The sequence below is a fragment of the Ovis aries genome, chromosome 16 (genome assembly GCF_016772045.2).
Source record: "Ovis aries strain OAR_USU_Benz2616 breed Rambouillet chromosome 16, ARS-UI_Ramb_v3.0, whole genome shotgun sequence".
In the NCBI taxonomy this organism is placed as follows: Eukaryota; Metazoa; Chordata; class Mammalia; order Artiodactyla; family Bovidae; genus Ovis; species Ovis aries.
This window is the reverse complement of record NC_056069.1, coordinates 14,019,474-14,039,262: the sequence shown is the minus strand read 5'-3', so window position 1 is coordinate 14,039,262 and position 19,789 is coordinate 14,019,474. Positions and strand designations below refer to the sequence as shown.

The 19,789-nt window shown below is 35.0% G+C and overlaps 1 protein-coding gene and 1 pseudogene across 4 annotated transcripts in view; both read left to right on the top strand.

The window, feature by feature from the left end:
* The window catches only part of TRAPPC13 (trafficking protein particle complex subunit 13), a 35,229-nt gene that overhangs the window by 11,047 nt on the left and 4,393 nt on the right, over positions 1-19,789 (top strand). For 2 of the 4 annotated variants that reach the window (XM_004016930.5, XM_012096836.4), the window contains exons 3-11: positions 119-218; positions 1,856-1,940; positions 7,015-7,142; positions 10,478-10,550; positions 11,589-11,633; positions 15,163-15,180; positions 17,052-17,185; positions 18,411-18,609; positions 19,671-19,771. In XM_004016930.5, coding sequence (XP_004016979.1) covers positions 119-218; positions 1,856-1,940; positions 7,015-7,142; positions 10,478-10,550; positions 11,589-11,633; positions 15,163-15,180; positions 17,052-17,185; positions 18,411-18,609; positions 19,671-19,771 — 883 coding nt within the window. The remainder of the gene's footprint in view (positions 1-118; positions 219-1,855; positions 1,941-7,014; positions 7,143-10,477; positions 10,551-11,588; positions 11,634-15,162; positions 15,181-17,051; positions 17,186-18,410; positions 18,610-19,670; positions 19,772-19,789) is intronic. The other 2 variants (XM_012096837.4, XM_004016931.5) reach the window with 1 other exon arrangement.
* LOC114108632 (prefoldin subunit 6-like) lies at positions 2,797-3,525 on the top strand (annotated as a pseudogene).

Below are 19,789 nucleotides of genomic sequence, written 5' to 3'. Positions count from 1 at the left end.
TTAATATAATTTTTGCTGTGAGATTATTTTTTTAAAAATCTCTCAAACTATTTCTTCACATAAATAAAAGTTACTTACAAGGTCAATGTTAGAATTTGATGTTTTTCTCTTTCTGCAGGAGATCTCTTTAACCAACTTATGAGAGATGATCCTTCAACTGTAAATGGTGCAGAAATTTTAATGTTGGGAGAAATGTTGACCTTACCACAGAATTTTGGGTAAGAATCGTATGCTCATGTTTGAAACACAATAGCACTCTGAAGCCATAACAAATCATGTTTTCAAAAGATAACTATAGGATGGAAAAACGCTCATGATACATTTAAGTGGTTGGAAACAAAAGTTTAACAGAAATTATACTATTTGATTCTGGTGGGTTTTTGTTTTTTTTTTTAATAAATGCATACCAAAGTATTAATAGTGGTTCCTAGGGTGGTAGAATTTTAACTTTCTTCTTTGGTGGTTGTGGTTTAGTTGCTAAGTCATGTCTAATTCTTTGTGACCCCATGGACTGTGGTTCCAGGCTCCTTATGGACAGAGGAGCCTGGAGCCACAGTCCATGGGGTCACAAAGAATTATTTTCCAGGCAAAATATTGGAGTGGGTTGCCATTTCCTTCTCCAGGATATCTTCCTTACCCAGGGATCGAGTCTACATCGCCCACATTGCAGGCAGATTCTTTACCAACTGAGCCAGCAGACAAGCCTATATATTCCTTTCATTTTAAAGGATTCAGTCTCAGTGTCTTTCAGAATCAGCTCTTTTCTTCACCTTCACAGCCCTTTACCAACATAAGTTATTGGACTTGTCAGCTTATTAGGAACTCTAAATGTTTTATTCCTTCTCTTGCTCTTAGTTATTCTCTTATTCTAGGTTATTACTGAGGTGAAAGCCCTTGGTTCCACTCTGTTTGCAACCAAGATAATTTTTAAAGGTTTGTAGAATGTGGTCATTGATTAGTGTCTTGAGAGCTTAGAAATATATCCATGTAAAAAATGTTCATCTGAAAATATTTTTACATAAACCTACATACATTTATATGTTAATATGTATTATATATAATACATACTGAGGCTTCCCTGGTAGCTCAGCTGGTAAAGAATCTGCCTGCAATGCAGGAGACCCCTGTTCAATTCCTGGGTCGGGAAGATCCGCTGGAGAAGGGCTAGGCTCCACTCCAGTACTCTTAGGCTTCCCTTGTGGCTCAGCTGGTAAAGAATCCACCTGCAATGTGGGAGACCTGGGTTTGATCCCTGGATTGGAAAGAACCCCTGGAGAAAGGGAACAACTACCCACTCCAGTATTCTCGCCTGGAGAATTCCATGGACTGTATAGGCCATGGGGTCGCAAAGAGCAGGACATGACTGAGCCACTACTAGTCATTTTAATTAGAATAAGTTAGAAAAATAAAATAAATTGGTAAAAATACTCTGAGATCAATAACTTGATCCCTTCTAGATTCAGTGCATAAGTTATTTCAAATATTGCCTTTTGTAGCCTTCTTATTAACAAATCATAAGACTTTTAACGTGGATCTGATTTCACTGACTTATTTTTAGGAGAGCTGTTAGTTTTGGCAGTAGTTGAGGGTCAAGTTACATAGCATGCTTTATAGATTAAATCGTATTTTGAATTGCACTAGATAATGAGTGAACAGCCTAGTATAAACAAAGAAATATTGAAATAGTATTTCACCTGAGTTACGGAAGCCACTCTGCCATGACAAGGCTGTATTCCATGAAGGGATTACCATCCTTTAGTAACTTCTCCATTTGATATTCTCAGTGGTGCAAAAATAGAATATTTGTGATAAAACTTGAATGGGTTTCTGTCTAAAAATTTATTTTATTTCACAGGAATATATTTTTGGGAGAGACCTTTTCCAGTTATATCAGCGTCCATAATGATAGCAATCAAGTTGTAAAAGATATATTGGTTAAAGTAAGTGGCATTCTTTTTGAGGATATTTTTTTTTTTACTTTTTAATTTTTATTCTTAGTGTTTTGAGACTTCATTAAAATATGTTTAATACTGACTTTTTAATTATTATTAGCAAGCATTAATTGAACACCCTAAGTTATAAGATATGCTTTGCATAGAATCATTGTTCCTCAAAGTTTGTGATAGCTTGGATGAGAAAATATACCAAAGGTAAATAGCACTTAAATTTCTGTTAATGATTTATGATTAACGTAATAAAGTTTGAATTTCAGAGGAGAGATCATCACTGGGGATTGCATCATTCAGGAAGGGCTATTGAGGGAGAGGGAACACAAGGTCTTGAAAGAATGCAGGGTTTAGAAGAAAAGATGAAAGAGGGGCATGGTGATTGGAAGCAGAAACATAGGAATATGTAATGTGTTCTTGTAGCAGTGAACAGAATTCACTTAGTAAGAGCAAGTAAGGTTGTACAGATAGGTAGTAACCATACAGTAAGTGAGCATCTTAAAAGCCAGACTAAGGCTGAGGTTATTTTAAGACAGTGTGCAATCAGTGGAGACTTTTGAGCAGAGGTTCCTGTTGGAAGGCTAACATGAAAGCATTCTATGGGATGGCTTGTAGGAAGTAAGCCAGTTAGAAGATTCTTACAGTTTTGAGAGATCAAGAGATAGGATATGCTAGCTCAGTTAAACACCTTGGATATATTCACAAAGAGAAAGAGCTTGAAAAAGAAAAAAATTCATTGTCAAATCTGTATTCACATGGCATTTATAATAACAAATGAGACAATACTAATAAATATCCCACTTTGAAGTCCTTGCATTAAGAAATATTAGGTTAGAATTTACTGCAGAGCGGGTTCACCAATACTGAAGTGAGAGCGTGAGTCGGGGAGCGGTTTGGCTGAGGAGTCGGGGTTCTGCCACTCCCTGAGGCTGGGGTTAAGTCGATATCCCGGACCAGGAGAGACTGCAGTGGGTGCCCCGAGGGGCTGCCTCTCAAGAGGGCTGTCACCTCCGCAGGCCAGAAAGGGGAGCCCGGGTACCTTCCAGAGCGTGAGACCCAGCGCCCCTCTCCCGCTGCCCGCAGGCTTTCGTCCCCGCCATGGCTGAGCTAATCCAGAAGAAGCTGCAGGGGGAAGTGGAGAAATATCAACAGCTGCAGAAAGACTTGAGTAAATCCATGTCAGGGAGGCAGAAACTAGAGGCACAACTAACAGAAAGCAATATCGTGAAGGAGGAACTGGCCCTGCTGGATGGGTCCAACGTGGTGTTTAAACTTCTGGGGCCCGTGTTGGTCAAACGAGCTGGGGGAAGCTCGGGCCACAGTGGGGAAAAGGCTGGACTACATCACAGCTGAGATTAAGCGGTATGAATCCCAGCTCCGAGACCTAGAGCAGCAGTCAGAACGACAGAGGGAGACCCTGGCTCAGCTGCAGCAGGAGTTTCAGCGGGCGCAGGCGGCAAGGGCAGGGGCTCCTGGGCAAGCCTGACCCGGTCCTGGGGGGTGGGGGAGGGGAGGGATGAGGCAGCTCTAGGGTCTATACTGTAGCTAATAAAATGTGAAAATGCCAAAAAAAAAAAAAGAGAATTTACTGAAGAAAGCTTGTTAACTGATTTCTTTTTTTTTTTAATAAAATCTTAAAAGTTTTAGTTCTTACAGACAAAACCACTGGCACTCCCCATGACTTAATGTGATCTTTTCTTTCTCTGTGTTTTTCTTGACATTTGCTTTGAAGTTTTATCATAATTTCTTCGATTTCATTATTTGACAAACATTTATTAATTGCCTACTGTGTGCCAGGCTCTGTGTTATAGTGGTGAAGAAGAGAAGACATCCCTTTTTAAATCCTGCTCACCCAAAAACCAATTTGGAGCATGAAACCTACCCTGTAATTGTATTCCGCTTCCTCAAGCCAGCCATCCATTCCTCCTTTACTCTGTATTATCTTCCCAAAACATTTAAATTCCATAGGAACAGAGATTTTGGTCTCTCTTGTTCACTGCATTGTCTCTAATTCCTGGAAAAATCATGGTGGTAATTAGGAAATAAATGTTAAGTGCAGCAGTTATAACATGAAAAAGGAAAAAGGTATAAGTGTTTAGCTATATATATAATACATACTGTAGTTATGATTAGTGTTGAACAGATAATACATAGGGAAACAAACTGGACAGAAAGCCCATGGGTTTGACTGTTTTCTTTTCTTCCCCTCCTCCTTCTCTAATGTCTAAAATGTTAAAGAATTTTGAATTTTAGTTTCATTACTTATTAGTTGTGTAACCTATGGGGAGTTGTTCTTTCTGTGTTCTTTCACTTGTATGTAAAACAGGGATGGTACAATTACCTGCTTCAGAATTTATTCAGTCACTAAGTCGTGTCCCACTATTTGCGACCCATGGACTGCAGGATGCCAGACTTCCGTGTCCTTCACTGCCTCTTGGAATTTGCTCAAACTCATGTCCATTGATTCAGTGATGGGATCCATACATCTCATTCTCTGTCGCCACCTTCTCCTCCTGCCCGCGATCTTTCCCAGCATCAGGGTCTTTTCCATTGAGTCAGCTCTTTGCATCAGGTGGCCAAAGTGTTGGTGCTTCAGCTTCAACCATCAGTTCTTCCTAAATGAATATTCAGGGTTCATTTCCTTAAGGATTGATTGGTTTGATCTTGCTGTCCAAGGGACTCTCAAGAGTCTTCTCCAGTGCCACAGCTTGAAAGCATCAATTCTTCTGCATTCAGCCTTCTTCATGGTCCAACTCTCACATTTGTACATGACCGCTAGAAAAACCATAACTTTGACTGTACAGACCTTTGTCGACAAAGTGATGTCTCTGCTTTTTTAATACTCTTGTCTAGGTTTGTCATAGCTTTTCTTCCAAGAAGTAAGCATCTTTTTAATTTCATGGCTACAGTCAACATCTGCAGTGATTTTGGAGCCCAAGAAAATAAAATCTGCAACTGTTTCCACTTTTTCCCCATCAATTTGCCATGAAGTAATGGGACCAGATGCCATGATCTGAGTTTTTAGAATGTTGAGTTTTAAGCCAGCTTTTTCACTCTCTTCTTTCACCTTAAGCAAGAGGCTCTTTAGTTTCTCTTCACTTTCTGCCATTAGGGTGGTATCATCTGGATATCTCATGTTGTTGATATTTCTCACAGCAATCTTGATTCCAGCTTGTGATTGCTCTCGCCTGGCATTTCACATGATGTACTCTGCATATAAGTTAAATAAACAGAGTGACAATATACACCCTTGATGTATACTTGATGTACTCCTTTCCCAATTTTGAACCAGTCTGTTGTTCCATGTCTGGTTCTAACTGTTGCTTCTTGACATGCATACAGATTTCTCAGGAGGCAGATCAGGTGATCTGGTATTCCCATCTCTTTAAGAATTTTCCACAGTTTGTTGTGATCCACACGTTCAAAGGCTTTAGTGTAGTCAGTGAAGAAGAAGTAAATTTTTTTCTGGAATTCCCTTGCTTTTTCTATGTCCAACGGATGTTGGCAATTTGATCTCTGTTTCCTCTGCCATTTCTAAATCCAGCTTGTACATCTGAAAGTTCTCAGTTCATGTACTGTTGAAGCTTATAGCAGGCATCAAATGAATAATGTGCTTAGAACAGGGCCTTGCACATGGTAGGGGCCCAATAAATGTGAGCTACTACTACTGTTTAGTAACTGAATATAATAACAAAAGAGAGGGCACTAATAAATATCCCACTTTGTAGTGCCTGCATTAAGAATGTTAGGTTAGAATTTACTGCTAAAAACTTAACTGAATTTTTTTAAACAAAATCTTTTTAAAAGTCTTAGCTCTTACAGACAAAACCGCTTCCACTCCCTGTGACTTAATGTGATCTTTGCTTTATTTGTATTTTTCTTGACATTTGCCTTGAAGTTTTCTCATAATTTCATTATTTGACAAACATTTATTAATTACTTACTGTATGCCAGGCACCATGTTATAGCAGCGAAGAAGAGAGAACAAGAGGTTCCTACCTCAATAGACCCTACATTTTTGGTAGGGGAGATGGAAAGAAACAGGTGGACAGAAAATCATAAGGTAATTATAGATGGTAATAAATGTTACAAAAGAAATTAACAGGGAATGTGGTAGAAAGTAACTTAGTGGGGGCAGGTTGCTGAGTTAGAGAAACTGGTTCATTCTTGCTGCTGCTGCTGCTGCTAAGTCGCTTTAGTCGTGTCTGACTCTGTGTGACCCCATAGACGGCAGCCCACCAGGCTCCCCCGTCCCTGGGGTTCTCCAGGCAAGAACACTGAAATGGGTTGCCATTTCCTTCTTTCTTAGTTGATGACTTTAATGTTGATCTCTACTTCTGCAAATCAGTTGGTTTCTGACTTCTAATGTTTTGAATGATTGTTTACCTTTTAGTACTATATTCTAACACATGTGTACACATCTGTATATGTTTCTGTAATATCTATCTGTATATATATAAATTTTAAAACCATAGGTTCATATGGATGCCCTAAATTCCAGTCCAGTACCAAAGGTTTCATTGTAGCCTTCTCACTTTTCTTATTTGTACTTTTTTGTCTCCAAAGGTCAGAAACCTGTCTCTTGCTACCCATAATGTATATATTTTTTGTTTAATCCTGGTATACACATAGGAGTTTTAGAATTGCTAATCTGTACCCTTGCCAAAAAGCAGATGTTCAAGAGTAAAACATTTGTATGCCATTCTTTTTGTTTTTAGCTATTGTTTGCCAAACTTAAATTGGTTCTTACTTTTCCTTTTACTCTTGGTATGGTTGTGTTAATTTGCAGTAGAGTTAGATTCATTTGATGCTGTATGGATTCCATTTTGGATTCCCCCTACTTCATGGCTGATTTTATTTATTTTCAGGTGTGCACTGGTATGAACCATTACTCTTTTCTAAGCATCAGAGAAATGTGACATCTATACAGAGTGATGTGTACAGAGAAGTGTCGCTCTCCTTTCATCCCTACTGCCTTGTTCCTGTTCCCCTGTTCCTTCTACCCATACTCACCCACAGCCTGTAGGAAACCAAGTTCACTTGTATTTTATTCTCTCTTTCTTTCAAGGCTGATCTTCAGACAAGTTCTCAGCGTTTGAATCTTTCAGCCTCTAACGCTGCAGTGGCTGAACTTAAACCCGATTGTTGTATTGATGATGTCATACACCATGAAGTAAAGGAAATTGGAACACACATGTAAGAATTAATTTTACTACATCTCAAAGGCTTTTACTTATGAAAGCCTTTATTTGAAATTTTTGCTTTATTTCCACTCATTATCAAGCCTGAAAAATTACTTCAGAAGGAGTTCTATGTGCCATGTTTACATGTTTGCCAGAAACAGACTTTAAACAAAATATTTATTGTGTAAGGGAAAAAAAATGTTCATTTATCTCTAGTTTTATTTTTGCATCTGCAGTCTGACTGAAAAATAAAAATCCATGCTGCAAACCTTTAAAACCCAGGTGGTACTCTAAAAATACTTTTAGAGTATGTTTATTCTTTTGAAATGCTAACAACTGATGTTAATCACATTTATTTTTAAATTCACGGCTTTTCAGTTCTGGGTTTAACTATATAAATACACTCTATCCTGAGAGTTCAAAAGTAGAGAACCAAAATAAAGCAAACTATGAGAGGAAAAAGAAATGTCAAATTCTGTATCCCTGACCTGTGTGGGTATTTGAATGTGAATGCTCTGTTTTTCTTTGAGAGGCAAAAATGAACATTTCAGAGCCACCTAAAGTAATTTTAGATTTCTCTATCTGCCTTACCATTCCCACATGTAGTTGATTCTCAAAGTCCTATTCTTGTTAATTATCTCTCAGTAGCCTCTCTTCATCTCTTCTTATATCACCGTTTCTGTTTCTCTTTCTTGTCTTGAAGAAGTACATATAATATTATCTATCATTTAATTCATTTTAGTGACAAGCTCTGTTTAGGCACTTTTTAATGTATATTCTGGGCTTCCTTGGTGGCTCACACCATAAAGAGTCTGCCTGCAATGCAGGAGACCCAGGTTCAATTCCTGGGTCTGAAAGATCCTCTGGAGAAGAGAGTGACAACTCACTCCAGTTTGCTTGCCTAGAGAATCCTATGAACAGAGGAGGCAATCCATGGGATCGCATAAAGTTGGACATGACTGAGCAACTAACACTAATATATATTCTGTGGTTGGTATAAGCTTTGGTGTCAGATTTTCTGGAATTCAAATGTTAGCTCAATCATTTATTTAACTATGTGATCTTGAATAAGTCACCTAATACTTCAGTGATCTCCCATTCAGTTCAGTTCAGTTCAGTCGCTCAGTCGTGTCTGACTCCCTGCAACCCCATGAATCACAGCACGCCAGGCCTCCCCGTCCATCACCAACTCCCGGTGTTCACTCAAACTCACGTCCATTGAGTTGGTGATGCCATCCAACCATCTTATCCTCTGTTGTCCCCTTTTCTTCCTGCCCCCAAACCCTCTCAGCATCAGGGTCTTTTCCAATGAGTCAACTCTTCCCATGAGGTGGCCAAAGTACTGAAGTTTCAGCTTTAGCATCATTCCTTCCAAAGAAATCCCAGGGCTGATCTCCTTCAGAATGGACTGGTTGCATCTCCTTGCAGTCCAAGGGACTCTCAAGAGTTTTCTCCAACACCACAGTTCAAAAGCATCAATTCTTTGGCACTCAGCCTTCCTCACAGTCCAACTCTCACATCCATACATGACCACTGGAAAAACCATAGCCTTGACTAGACGGACTTTTGTTGGCAAAGTAATGTCTCTGTTTTTCAATACGCTATCTAGGTTTACCCTTAGGAAATTCTGACTTCATATAGGTTTTGCAGCGCTCTCCATACCTATTCCTTACCAAATACTCTAGTTCCACCTTTCATCATACTTCGCTCCCACTTTACACTGTGGTTATATTGGACTCTTTTACCTCTGAATTCCTCCACAACTTGAAATGTATTCTTCTCTTACAAAGGAATGCCTGTATCATTTTGTTTAGTTTAATTCTACTTCTTCAAATATTTTTCTGTCTTTTGTACTTGAAACTCACCGAGTGCCTGCTGTTCCCATTAAAGAATGAATTCCACAAAATTGGCTATATCCTCAGAATTTAGCAGAGAAATAGTGGTCAACATTAGTTGAAAGTGAGTTTACTGAAATAATAAATGTGTAAAATCCCCATTTTACAGAAAATGAGACTCTTGTAGAATTAAATAGCTGGTAAATAATGGCATGGAGCTCAAATCTGGCTTCAAAATCTGTACTTTGTGTCCAACTGTGAGCACTAGGAGAGCAAGTATTGAGTTTTGATCAACTCTAAATCCCTAGCACCTAATTTAGTACTAGGTACAAATATAAAAAAGAAATTAAATTACCTATAATGTCACCACCTAGCATAACCACTGTTAAAATATTGGTATACTTCAGTCTTCTTATGTGTATATATAACAGATATATATAAATAAATTAAATAATATTTTGTAAAATTTTGATAAAATCACCCATGGCTTTATCGTTTTTAATGCACCAAGAACATTTTCCCACTTGAGTCAGTATTCTTTGAAAAGATTCTTAAAATGATTTTATCTACACACTTGGACCATGTACTGTAATTTGTTTACTCTGATGTTAAACTTTCCACTTGTTCACTGTTATAAATAACACAGTGATGAACACCTTAATATTTCCTATGATAGATTACTTGAAATGGGTTTACTATAGGAGCATATATGCATTTTTAAGACTCCTTTCCTGAAGGATTGTTTTCTCAATTTTTATAACCAGTAGCAGTATAAAGAGTGTCAGTTTCTCTAAACCCTCAAAAACCCTGTTATTTCTTGGAAAGAATTTTTGCCAGATCCTAAGATGGGGAAAAATCTTACCTCATTATTGTAATTTGTAATTTGTTTCTTTGACTACTTGTAAGGGTGAACATTCACATTTCACATTTTTGTTAGTAAATCATGGTACTGTGATTTATATATATATAATTTTCTCCTATTTTGAGTGAGATATTAATGTTATGCCTACAAAGCTTGATATTGTTAGAAGCCTTTTATCCCAATATGTTGTCCTTTTTTAAATTTTGTTTTAGTGTCTTTGATTTATCCAGTTTGTAAATTTGTAGAGGTCATCCTTTCCATTGGATTTATATTAAAAAGCCTTTCCTCATCTTGGAATTTTTTTTAAAATGTGTATTTTCTTCTAGTTTGATGTGAACTTATTTTTAATATTCAACTGTTTAGTTATCCTGGTATTTATTTTGGATCATGCTTCACTTTTTGAAGAAAAAGTTTCTGACTTCCGTCTTTAAAAATGGTGTATCTTATTTTACTAAACATAGCTTTCTTGTTCATGGAATTATATCTATATCTACTGAAACTTTTTTCCCTGCTCTAGGCTCATTTGACTACATTTTCACATCATTGGTATATTTTCCAAATTTGTTGATAGAGTTGAAATGTAGTAGATTAAGTATTAAAAAACAAAACTGAAAATGATTCAGAAATCATTAAGACATCTTTCTGTTTCAGCTTGGTGTGTGCAGTGAGTTACACGACTCAGGGTGGAGAAAAAATGTATTTTAGAAAATTCTTCAAGTTTCAGGTATTAAATCTGATGGTGGTAAATTGTGTTTAGGTGCCTTCCCCCTGCCACCCTGCCCCCAGGAAATTACAGCTATTTATCTGCAGTAAAAACAGACTCCAAATAAAGCAAATACCCTAATATTTTTTAATTTGTCATGTTATTAGCAATCTAAAGTCAGACTGAAGTAAGTTAAATAAAAACAGAGAAATTATCATTGGCAGTATAATATTTTTATTCAAAAAAAAATTGTTTGGTTTTCATGCCTTGACAAAACATGCAAGAATCCAGAAGATGGATAAAACGACTGTAAAGTCCAGACAAAATAAGTGTAAATAATATCAGATTTATAAAGAAGTATTTAAATGAAGGATTATAGATTTGGGTTAAGTGCACCAAGCTTCCTTCAGAGAAATCAGGAGTCACTGAAATTGCAGTTAGAAGTTTTAATTAATACAGAGTTTTCAAAGTCCATAATCAAAGAATAATTTAAAACCACTGTTTTAACACATCTATGTGTATGGATAGGGAAATGAGATGACCATATACAGTTATGTAGATCTAGATATGACACTATATATATTTTTCACTCCTCTGTATGTGGAAGAAAAAGTACTATCAATAGGAAGAAAAAGATTGCTATTGCTTTGTTGTTATTGCTTTTGTTATCACTCATCTGTAAGATTTTGCATGCCTTTTAAAAGAAAATAAAAGGTTTGATTGCTTATTTTGATAAATATACTTTGTGAAATATATAGAGAAAAATACACAAGCATATATGTGTTCAGTTTAGCAAAATACTGTGAAGTGTAAATCCATATAACTCATGTAATTGTCACCCAGTCAAGAAATTATGGTAGCGTTTTTTAAAATGCCTTTGGGATTGTTTTTGTTTGTTTTTATTTTTACAAGAATATTGCATACCCATTTGAAAAGTCTGTTACAATTAAAATTGGAAAATGCCTATGACAAGCTTAAACCCAAGATTTAAAACAAATAAGCAAAATAAATGGCCAAATGATAATAATCTTCTTTGATTGGTATGCTTTATTCAACTAGGTTCTCAAACCATTGGATGTGAAAACCAAATTTTACAATGCAGAGGTAAGTATTGAGCACTTAATGGGATTTCATGTTCAACATTAAGATCTTATCTGACTAAAATTCTCATGTATTATATTTCTTTTCATATCAGAGTAAATTGCTGATATGACTACAAATTACTTGTGAAAAATGAGCATAAAGTTAAATCACAAGTGATTAATTTCACTGCAGATCTCTTTTAATCTGCTGTTTTCAATTTACATGGAATCAATATGCCTTGCTTTTTATTCTCATTAACTTTGAGGCTTTCACCTCCTTTCATTGAATGATGACCCTATGCTTCTGCTGAATAGTTGTTGTTCCTGTCTAAAAACATTAGCAATCTGTTAAATATTTATAAATGTGGTTGTAATATTGTAAAAATTGAAGTAGTAGATCTAAACCTGCAAAAAAATTTAATATTTATATAGAAAAATATTAAGTAGAACTCAATACATTAAATTCTTTGTCCTGAAAAGTCAGTGTGAGATTGCTAAGTTTAGTGAATGATTTTCACTTCTCCATAGGAGAAACAAATTTGGCAAAAATATAGAAAGGAGTAACTTCTAGAATAGAAGATTGTCTTCTGTTCTAACAAAAGATATAGAATAGAATTTGTCATAAGGAAAGGGTTTTACTGCTTGAATTTCTTTTACAAAATTCTATTTTATCCTGGTACCTAGAATTCCAGAAAAAACAGATTTCCTAATGGGCCTCTTACCCCCAAAAAATCATATATTTCAGATCATAATGATAAACTCAGAGATATTCAAATACAGCATTTTGAAGTGCAAATTATGTCTGTTACTCCAAAACCAGGTGATAAGAAATTTGTAGTCACATGTCAAATTTGACAATATTATTTTTACCATCAGCATCTCAGAGTTTTTATTCACTATGAAGTTTGTGCTACAACTGGGCATACTAAAACATCTAAGATAAGGAACCTAACCTTGAAGTAAAAACCTATCAGGAGAAAAGAAAAAAGTGCATAAAATAAAAAAGTTACTAGTATAGTATATAGTGAGACTAGAGAGACTGGTACGAAAGAATGTGCTACAGGAACCCTGGGAATGAGATTCTGGAGTAGTCTAAGGAAGCTTCATGGTAAAGAAAGAGAACTCCTCGGAGTCTAGAAGGAATAGGTGCTGGAAGTGTAGTGTCGGAGCAGCGAAGGCATTCCAAGCAGAGGTGCAAGGGGAACATCGAGTATGTAGTGAAGACTATACATATCACTATTTGATGGGAGGACTCAGTCTCATCAAGGAGATTACTAGATATTTAAAGAGTTGATGTTTCTTTGTGGGGAGGGACAGGAGAATTGGGATAATACATATTTGTTCTACCTTTCTTTGTTATTAATAATATATGTACTTAAATAGTCTTAATTTATTATTTTGCTGGGAAAGATTTCATTCATAGTATGAGAGGAGACTGGTAGCTATTCTATTAGAAAAAATAGTTTGGAAAATTAAAAACAAATGTGTAGGTGAGTCTTTTTTTCCTGTAATTGACTCCTAGGAAAGCACATACTAAATTATTTTAAGTTTTCTTTGTTGAAATATGGTGGTACATGAGGGTACTTGTCAAGTAGTTTTATCACACCAATATTAAGGGTGAATTGCAAATTTTTTTAAATTGCTAATAATTCCATAAATAACATAAAAGTAACATACTCCCCAAGAAGAAAGGAAGAAACCTACAATTTTACCACAGCAAAAAGTAATTGGTTCTTCATTAACCAGTTTTCTCTTTCAGTCTTTACTCATTTATATATAATATTCTGTTCTTATAATCATAGTAACAATTTTGCTTTTTCAATTAACATTAAATATAGACATAATCTTTAATGTAGACTTTGCCAACAAACTTCAGCTAAAAAATTTTCATAAAATTCTGAACTTTTGAAAGTGACATTTCTTTAAAAATGAGGAGTGAGCAAATATCATTTAGGATCTTTCTAACATATTTGATATTACCTGTTAGGCAAACTAATACTGTCCTGCCTGTGGCATAAAGCTGATTCTTTTAACCCCAACTAGGAAATTTGGGAGTTAGTTAAGCACACTAGTTTCAATAGTTTATTACACTATTCCATAGACCTTACCTGACAACTATTGTTAGCCCCACATTTGTTGCAAACATGTTTTTTTATGCTGCATCTAAAAATACTGTGTGAATCACCAAAAGGAAAACAAGTTTAATAAAGCTTTGCTAGGGGAAAAAAAATGACATAAGAAGCTAGGCTTCAAACCTTTGGTCACCTGCTGAGCACAGTGTTCTGTGCCAGGTACTGAAGAGAAATAAATGTAAACTGATCATCTTCCCTATCCTCATAGCACTTAGATTTAGTGGAGGAGACATAACAGTGCTTCCCTGGTGGCTCAGACGGTAGAGTCTGCCTGCAGTGCGGGAGGCCCAGGTTCATCACCTGGGTGGGGAAGATCCTCTGGAGAAGGAAATGGCAACCCATTCCAGTATTCTTGCCTGGAAAATCTCACGGACAGAGGAGCCTGGTGGGCTACAATCCATGGGATCACAAAGACTCAGACATGACTGAAGTGACTTAGCGGTTGATATGACTTGATATCACAGTGTAAACACTCCCACCCACCCTGATCATGAAGTGTACTTACACTCTGGGAACATAGGTGAAAAATGATTTCCAGCTTGATGTTTGATGACAGAGCTGACGCCTGTGGGAAATAAGCAGCTTTAGCTGTTGCTGCTGCTAAGTCGCTTCAGTCGTGTCCAACTCTGTGCAACCCCATAGACAGCAGCCCACCAGGCTTGCCCGTCCCTGGGACTGTCCAGGCAAGAACACTGGAGTGGGTTGCCATTTCCTTCTCCAATGCAGGAAAGTGAAAAGTGTGAGTGAGGTCGCTCAGTCGTGTCTGACTTTTAGCAACCCCATGGACTGCAGCCTACCAGGCTCCTCCGCCCATGGGATTTTCCAAGCAAGAGTACTAGAGTAGGGTGCCATTGCCTTCTCCAACTTTAGCTATATATATATATATATATATATATATATATATATATATATATATATATATATATATGAAAAGAAGACAAACTATGAAATCTGTTAATTCTCAATTGTTTGAAGTGGTCTAGTTCAGCATTCCCTGAACTGTAAGATCCCATTATTAGATAAATTTAGAAGAAGCTATACAGTATCTGTCCTGAATGTGGCAGATATTTGTATACCGATACTAAGTAATCTATGAAGAATTACAAAGTGGTAAGAATTTAAAGAATTAGAAAGGTATGGGATATGCCTCTCCTCCTGAAAATATGCCCTTGAATATTTGCTCCTGTTTAAGTATTCACCTGCAGTCTTCTCTATTCATTTAGCCTTAGCAGTTTCACCTTTTTAGAAAAATGATTTGTCATATTTCTTTGTGTTACTTTCTGTTTATGTCCTTGTTTTACTAATGCTGTCTTGTTTAGTAAATTAAAAAAATGCAGAAATGCATTTTATTTTAAAGTTATTCTTTTCCTTTAACATTTAATCTGATTTTTCTAATTTTTCTTTTTATTTTTCCATTAGAGTGACCTCAGTTCTGTGGTAATTTGATTTTTTATTATAAATTTATATGCTTTTCTTACTTACCACTTTTTGACTTTGCCTAATTAATCTCTCCATACAAAACATAGTGGAAAAACAAAGTTAGTTGTGAATATACTTATGTGACTTTGAAAATATGTATATAATTTGTACTTTTTATATTATATTGATTGTCTTATTATATGAGAAAATATATGTCAAAGATTAAATTGTCATATTGAAACAATTCTTATTTTAGTGTGTTTTCTGTAGATATTTTTTAAAAGAGGCCTTGTTAGCCTTGTTTAAATAGCCTTCGAATTTTCAACATCTTAACATAAAATAGTCTGTGATCCTTCACATCTTTGAATGAACTGTGTAGTTGAAATTCATCTTCAAATGCACAGTGGTTTTAGTCTTAATTCTGGGTTAGGTAAAGATGGCCCTTTAACAGTAAACTGAAGAAAATTAAATTTTCCCAAGTTGGTTAAGATCATATTTTCAAATTTCTATTTAAGCAACATTTGCTTATAACATATTATATACACAATAAAAACAACTGCCTTAGCACTGATTTCTTAATTTTTTAAATGTCAAGTAACTTTATACTAACTGTTCAAACTAACTTAATTTTCCATTATGCTGCTTGTTTTTCCTTTCATTTTATCTAAGCTCTTCTAAACTTATGCAGAAATTGAATTTTTAAATTTGAAATGTGGGTCTATGGTTATTTTTTTTTAAGCAATGGATTGATGGGATATATTTACTTTTTGTTTTTTTGAGAAAAAAATAACAAAAGGCCTTTGAATGTGTACCTTTTAAACTGATAAATCATTGTATTTCTATTTTATTAGGGCACATGTACCTAGGACAAAAGAATCTGTTTTGTTTTAGATAATAATACATTACATTATAAATTCATCATTATGATTTTGCAAATAATTTCCATTTTTCTGGATTTAGTGTTAAAAAAGCTAAATGCCAACATTTTTTGGTCATAGTTTAGTTTGTTTTATTTCTGTATATATATTGCTATGAAACTTTTGAATAAAGTAATTCTAGAATATCCTCAGTATACCATTTTATATATAAGTTTGTATCAAAAAAGAGGCAAGTTTTCTGTTATCCTGCAATTATATACCCCCAAAAATAACAAAATAGCATAAAAGGAATAATGTTTAGCATAATTAGGGAATTTTAAAAATTATGTAGAAGTACATATGTAAATTACCCCATGACTGAAATACTGCTGTATCTGTCAATAAGACTACAAAGTACCTTTTCTTTGATTTAAAAACTCAAAGATTTCAAGTATAACTCACTTTTTTTTCCCCTAAATATATACTTAACAATAAACTGGGAAATCACTAATGAACACTAAAATAATTGCTTTATAAAGTTAAATCCTATAAGATTATAAAATAGATTGTTCACTATAGTATCTTAATTTGAAATAATAATGAAAATTAAGTTAAAATTATGCTGAATAGTATAACAAAGACCTAATTATCTTAATACATTTCTGAAATGCTAAGTGCACAAGTGTATTCATTATCCTAGATTGCATTTTCACATTTTAATAACTTAGCAGAAAATTTAAGATATATGTGAATGAAATTCCAGTTAAACATTTTTGGATGTCAGTACAAAAAATATTATAGTTATCCCCCATCCATTGTTTGATAACGTATCAGTTGACTAACACTTGACTTTGCCCCTGTTAATTATGTTAGGATAAAGATTTCTTTTCTTGCATTAATTATGATAACTTTGATTTGCAGGCATGAACTAATCACATTTATGGTTAATGTTTTTTCTTCAAATAAATCAGATATTGTTGTTGAGGTAAATACTTTAAACACCATCATACTTTGGTGGATTTTTTTTTTCAGACTGATGAAGTATTTCTTGAAGCCCAGATTCAGAATATTACAACCTCACCCATGTTTATGGAGAAAGTTTCATTGGAGCCATCTATAATGTATAATGTAGCAGAATTAAATTCAGTCAACCAAGCTGGAGAATGGTAAATATGAATTGTGAACTGTTTGTTTTTATTTAAAAAACGAACTTTTGTATCATTGTTTCTCTTGGGTGATTTATGATTTTTTTAATTAATAGACTCTATAAGAGAATTTTTAAATTTACAGAAAAATTTATCAGAAAGAGCAGCCTTCTCATGTGCCCTCCCCACTTACAGGGTCCCATATTGTTTACATTTTAACTTGGTGCATTTTTTACAATCAGTGAAGCAATATTGATACTTATTATTAACTAAAATCCAGTTTACATTCGTGTTCACTTTTTGTGTTGTGCATTCTATGAGTTTTGACAAATGTAATGACATAGCCATCATGACTTTACCTTCTAAAATAATTTCACTGCCCTTAAAGTCTCTCAGGGTCCATCAAGCTCTCCCTTCACATAAAAATAAGATCTTCACCATTTGTACCTGGAGCACTTATTCTTTGAATTTTCATAGTAACTCAGTGAGATAAATATGGACCATTTCATCCTTTATCCTGCAAAGGATAAAATTGAGGCATGGGAAGGAATGATGGAGAAGTTAGAGTGAGCAGTAAGTTTCAAGATGATGTATTCCCTCAACATCAAAAGGAGCAAGCATAGGAATAGATGATTTAATTTTTTTTACAAAAATGAAATAAACATCTATGAGTAATTTGTAAAAAGAATAAATGTAAGATCAACATTAATATATATAAGAAGGTAATAGCTGGAGAAATATCTGATTTTATTAACCAAGAATGGAAATTTTACTTTTATTATGTTAGAATACAGTAAAGTTTGTAGCCTCTCATACCCCCACAGGGGAAAACAATATTTTTCCCCTTTGCCTGATCCTTCTATTCATTTTGAAAATGATTCCTTAGTTTCGAATGGTATGTTTCTTTATTTTCATTTATAATTTTAGAGAAAAGGGACAGGATACTTAAGGTTCTGATTTCTATTGCATTTTTTCAGCTAATTGATATACGTCCAATACTTTAGATAATATATTGCATTCTATTATAAAGAATCTGAAGATTTTCCTAATCAACTGAAAAAAATTAAAGAAAAATAAGTCTTCTCAGTTCAAGTTCTTTTCATTTGTATTGAAACCACTGACCTGTTGTATTCTAGATCTTTGGATGGTAGATCATTCAGGTCCTATCCAAAGGAACAATCACAGCTATGGTTTTTCTTTTAAAAGAGTGTAGAGAATTTTTTCCATCTCTGTCTTCACCCCTCAGTGTAACTACATTTGGGTCAAGAGCATATTTGCAGCCGATGGATACACGCCAGTACTTATACTGCTTAAAACCCAAGAAGGAGTTTGCAGAAAAAGCAGGCATCATTAAGGGAGTAACGGTAATTGGAAAATTGGATATAGTATGGAAAACAAATCTAGGTGAAAGGGGAAGGTTACAGACCAGCCAACTTCAAAGAATGGTGAGTCTAGAAAACACATTGATGGGGGTTTTGGTATGTTGGGGATTCAGATAGTTAGAACAAGTTAAATTTCCCTAGGTCTGTCACTGAAAATCAGAGCACTATAAAATGCATTAATATTACCAGAGAATAAAAAACAAATAATTTCACTGATACCTAATAATACCTAATACCTAATAATTTCACTGATACCTTTTTTACTTACCAAACAAATTAAAATAACTACATCAGTTGTTTCCTCCTATGGTAATTCATGCTCATTGTTATCTGCCTTCCACTGTATTAGAGTTATCTCTTTCTTTTTGCAATTTTTGGAACTCTTGGATTTATACTCTATTTACCTACTTAGTTCATTCTTTTTTTTTAAGATGTTTAAAATGTCAGTCATCTGAAACTCATGTGAGTCCCACTCAAATTATCTTGTAAACACTGGTTGGATATTTTATCTAATTTCTACTCTGAGAGTATGGATAGCGACCAGCCTTCTTTTTTTGTGTGTGTGCTAGCGAAAATATGCTACAGAGTCCTCTATTTATACTGAATATTACCTGCTGAGATTAAGTTCTAAAATTTACTGTTTGAGGTAAAAATTGAAGAGAGAGAGAGAGATTACCACTGGGCCTAGTTTAAAACATAGCCGTTAGTTATCACCCTGTCATGGCATTTTGATTCTACTGTCTGCCCACATCAGTGTATCCTGTGAAACAGACAGGATTTGCTTCCTCAGTGTCTTCCAGTTATTTCAGTGTCTTCCTCTACCTGTTTAGGCAATAACCCTACCTATGCAGAGTTATGTTTCTATAAGCTACAGTAAGTGTCTTTGGAAGCTTCCCCTTAAGATCAGACCCCCTGAAATTGCTTTACTATTTGCCTATGAGACTCATTTCAGCTTTACTAGACATGGAGTAATTATAACAAAAACAGTCAGGGTCTCTAGTACTATTTTACAAATAGGAGCAGCAAAAGAAGTTAGAATGTATAACAGTAGGACTGTGGTACTCTTTTAAAATGGCAAGGTTTTTATAATAGATGTATATTAACTGTATTTCTTTTTCTCATAGGCTCCAGGTTATGGAGATGTTAGGTTGTCTTTGGAGGCAATCCCAGATACTGTAAACCTTGAAGAACCTTTTCATATTACTTGTAAAATAACGAACTGCAGGTAATGCCAATATTTGTG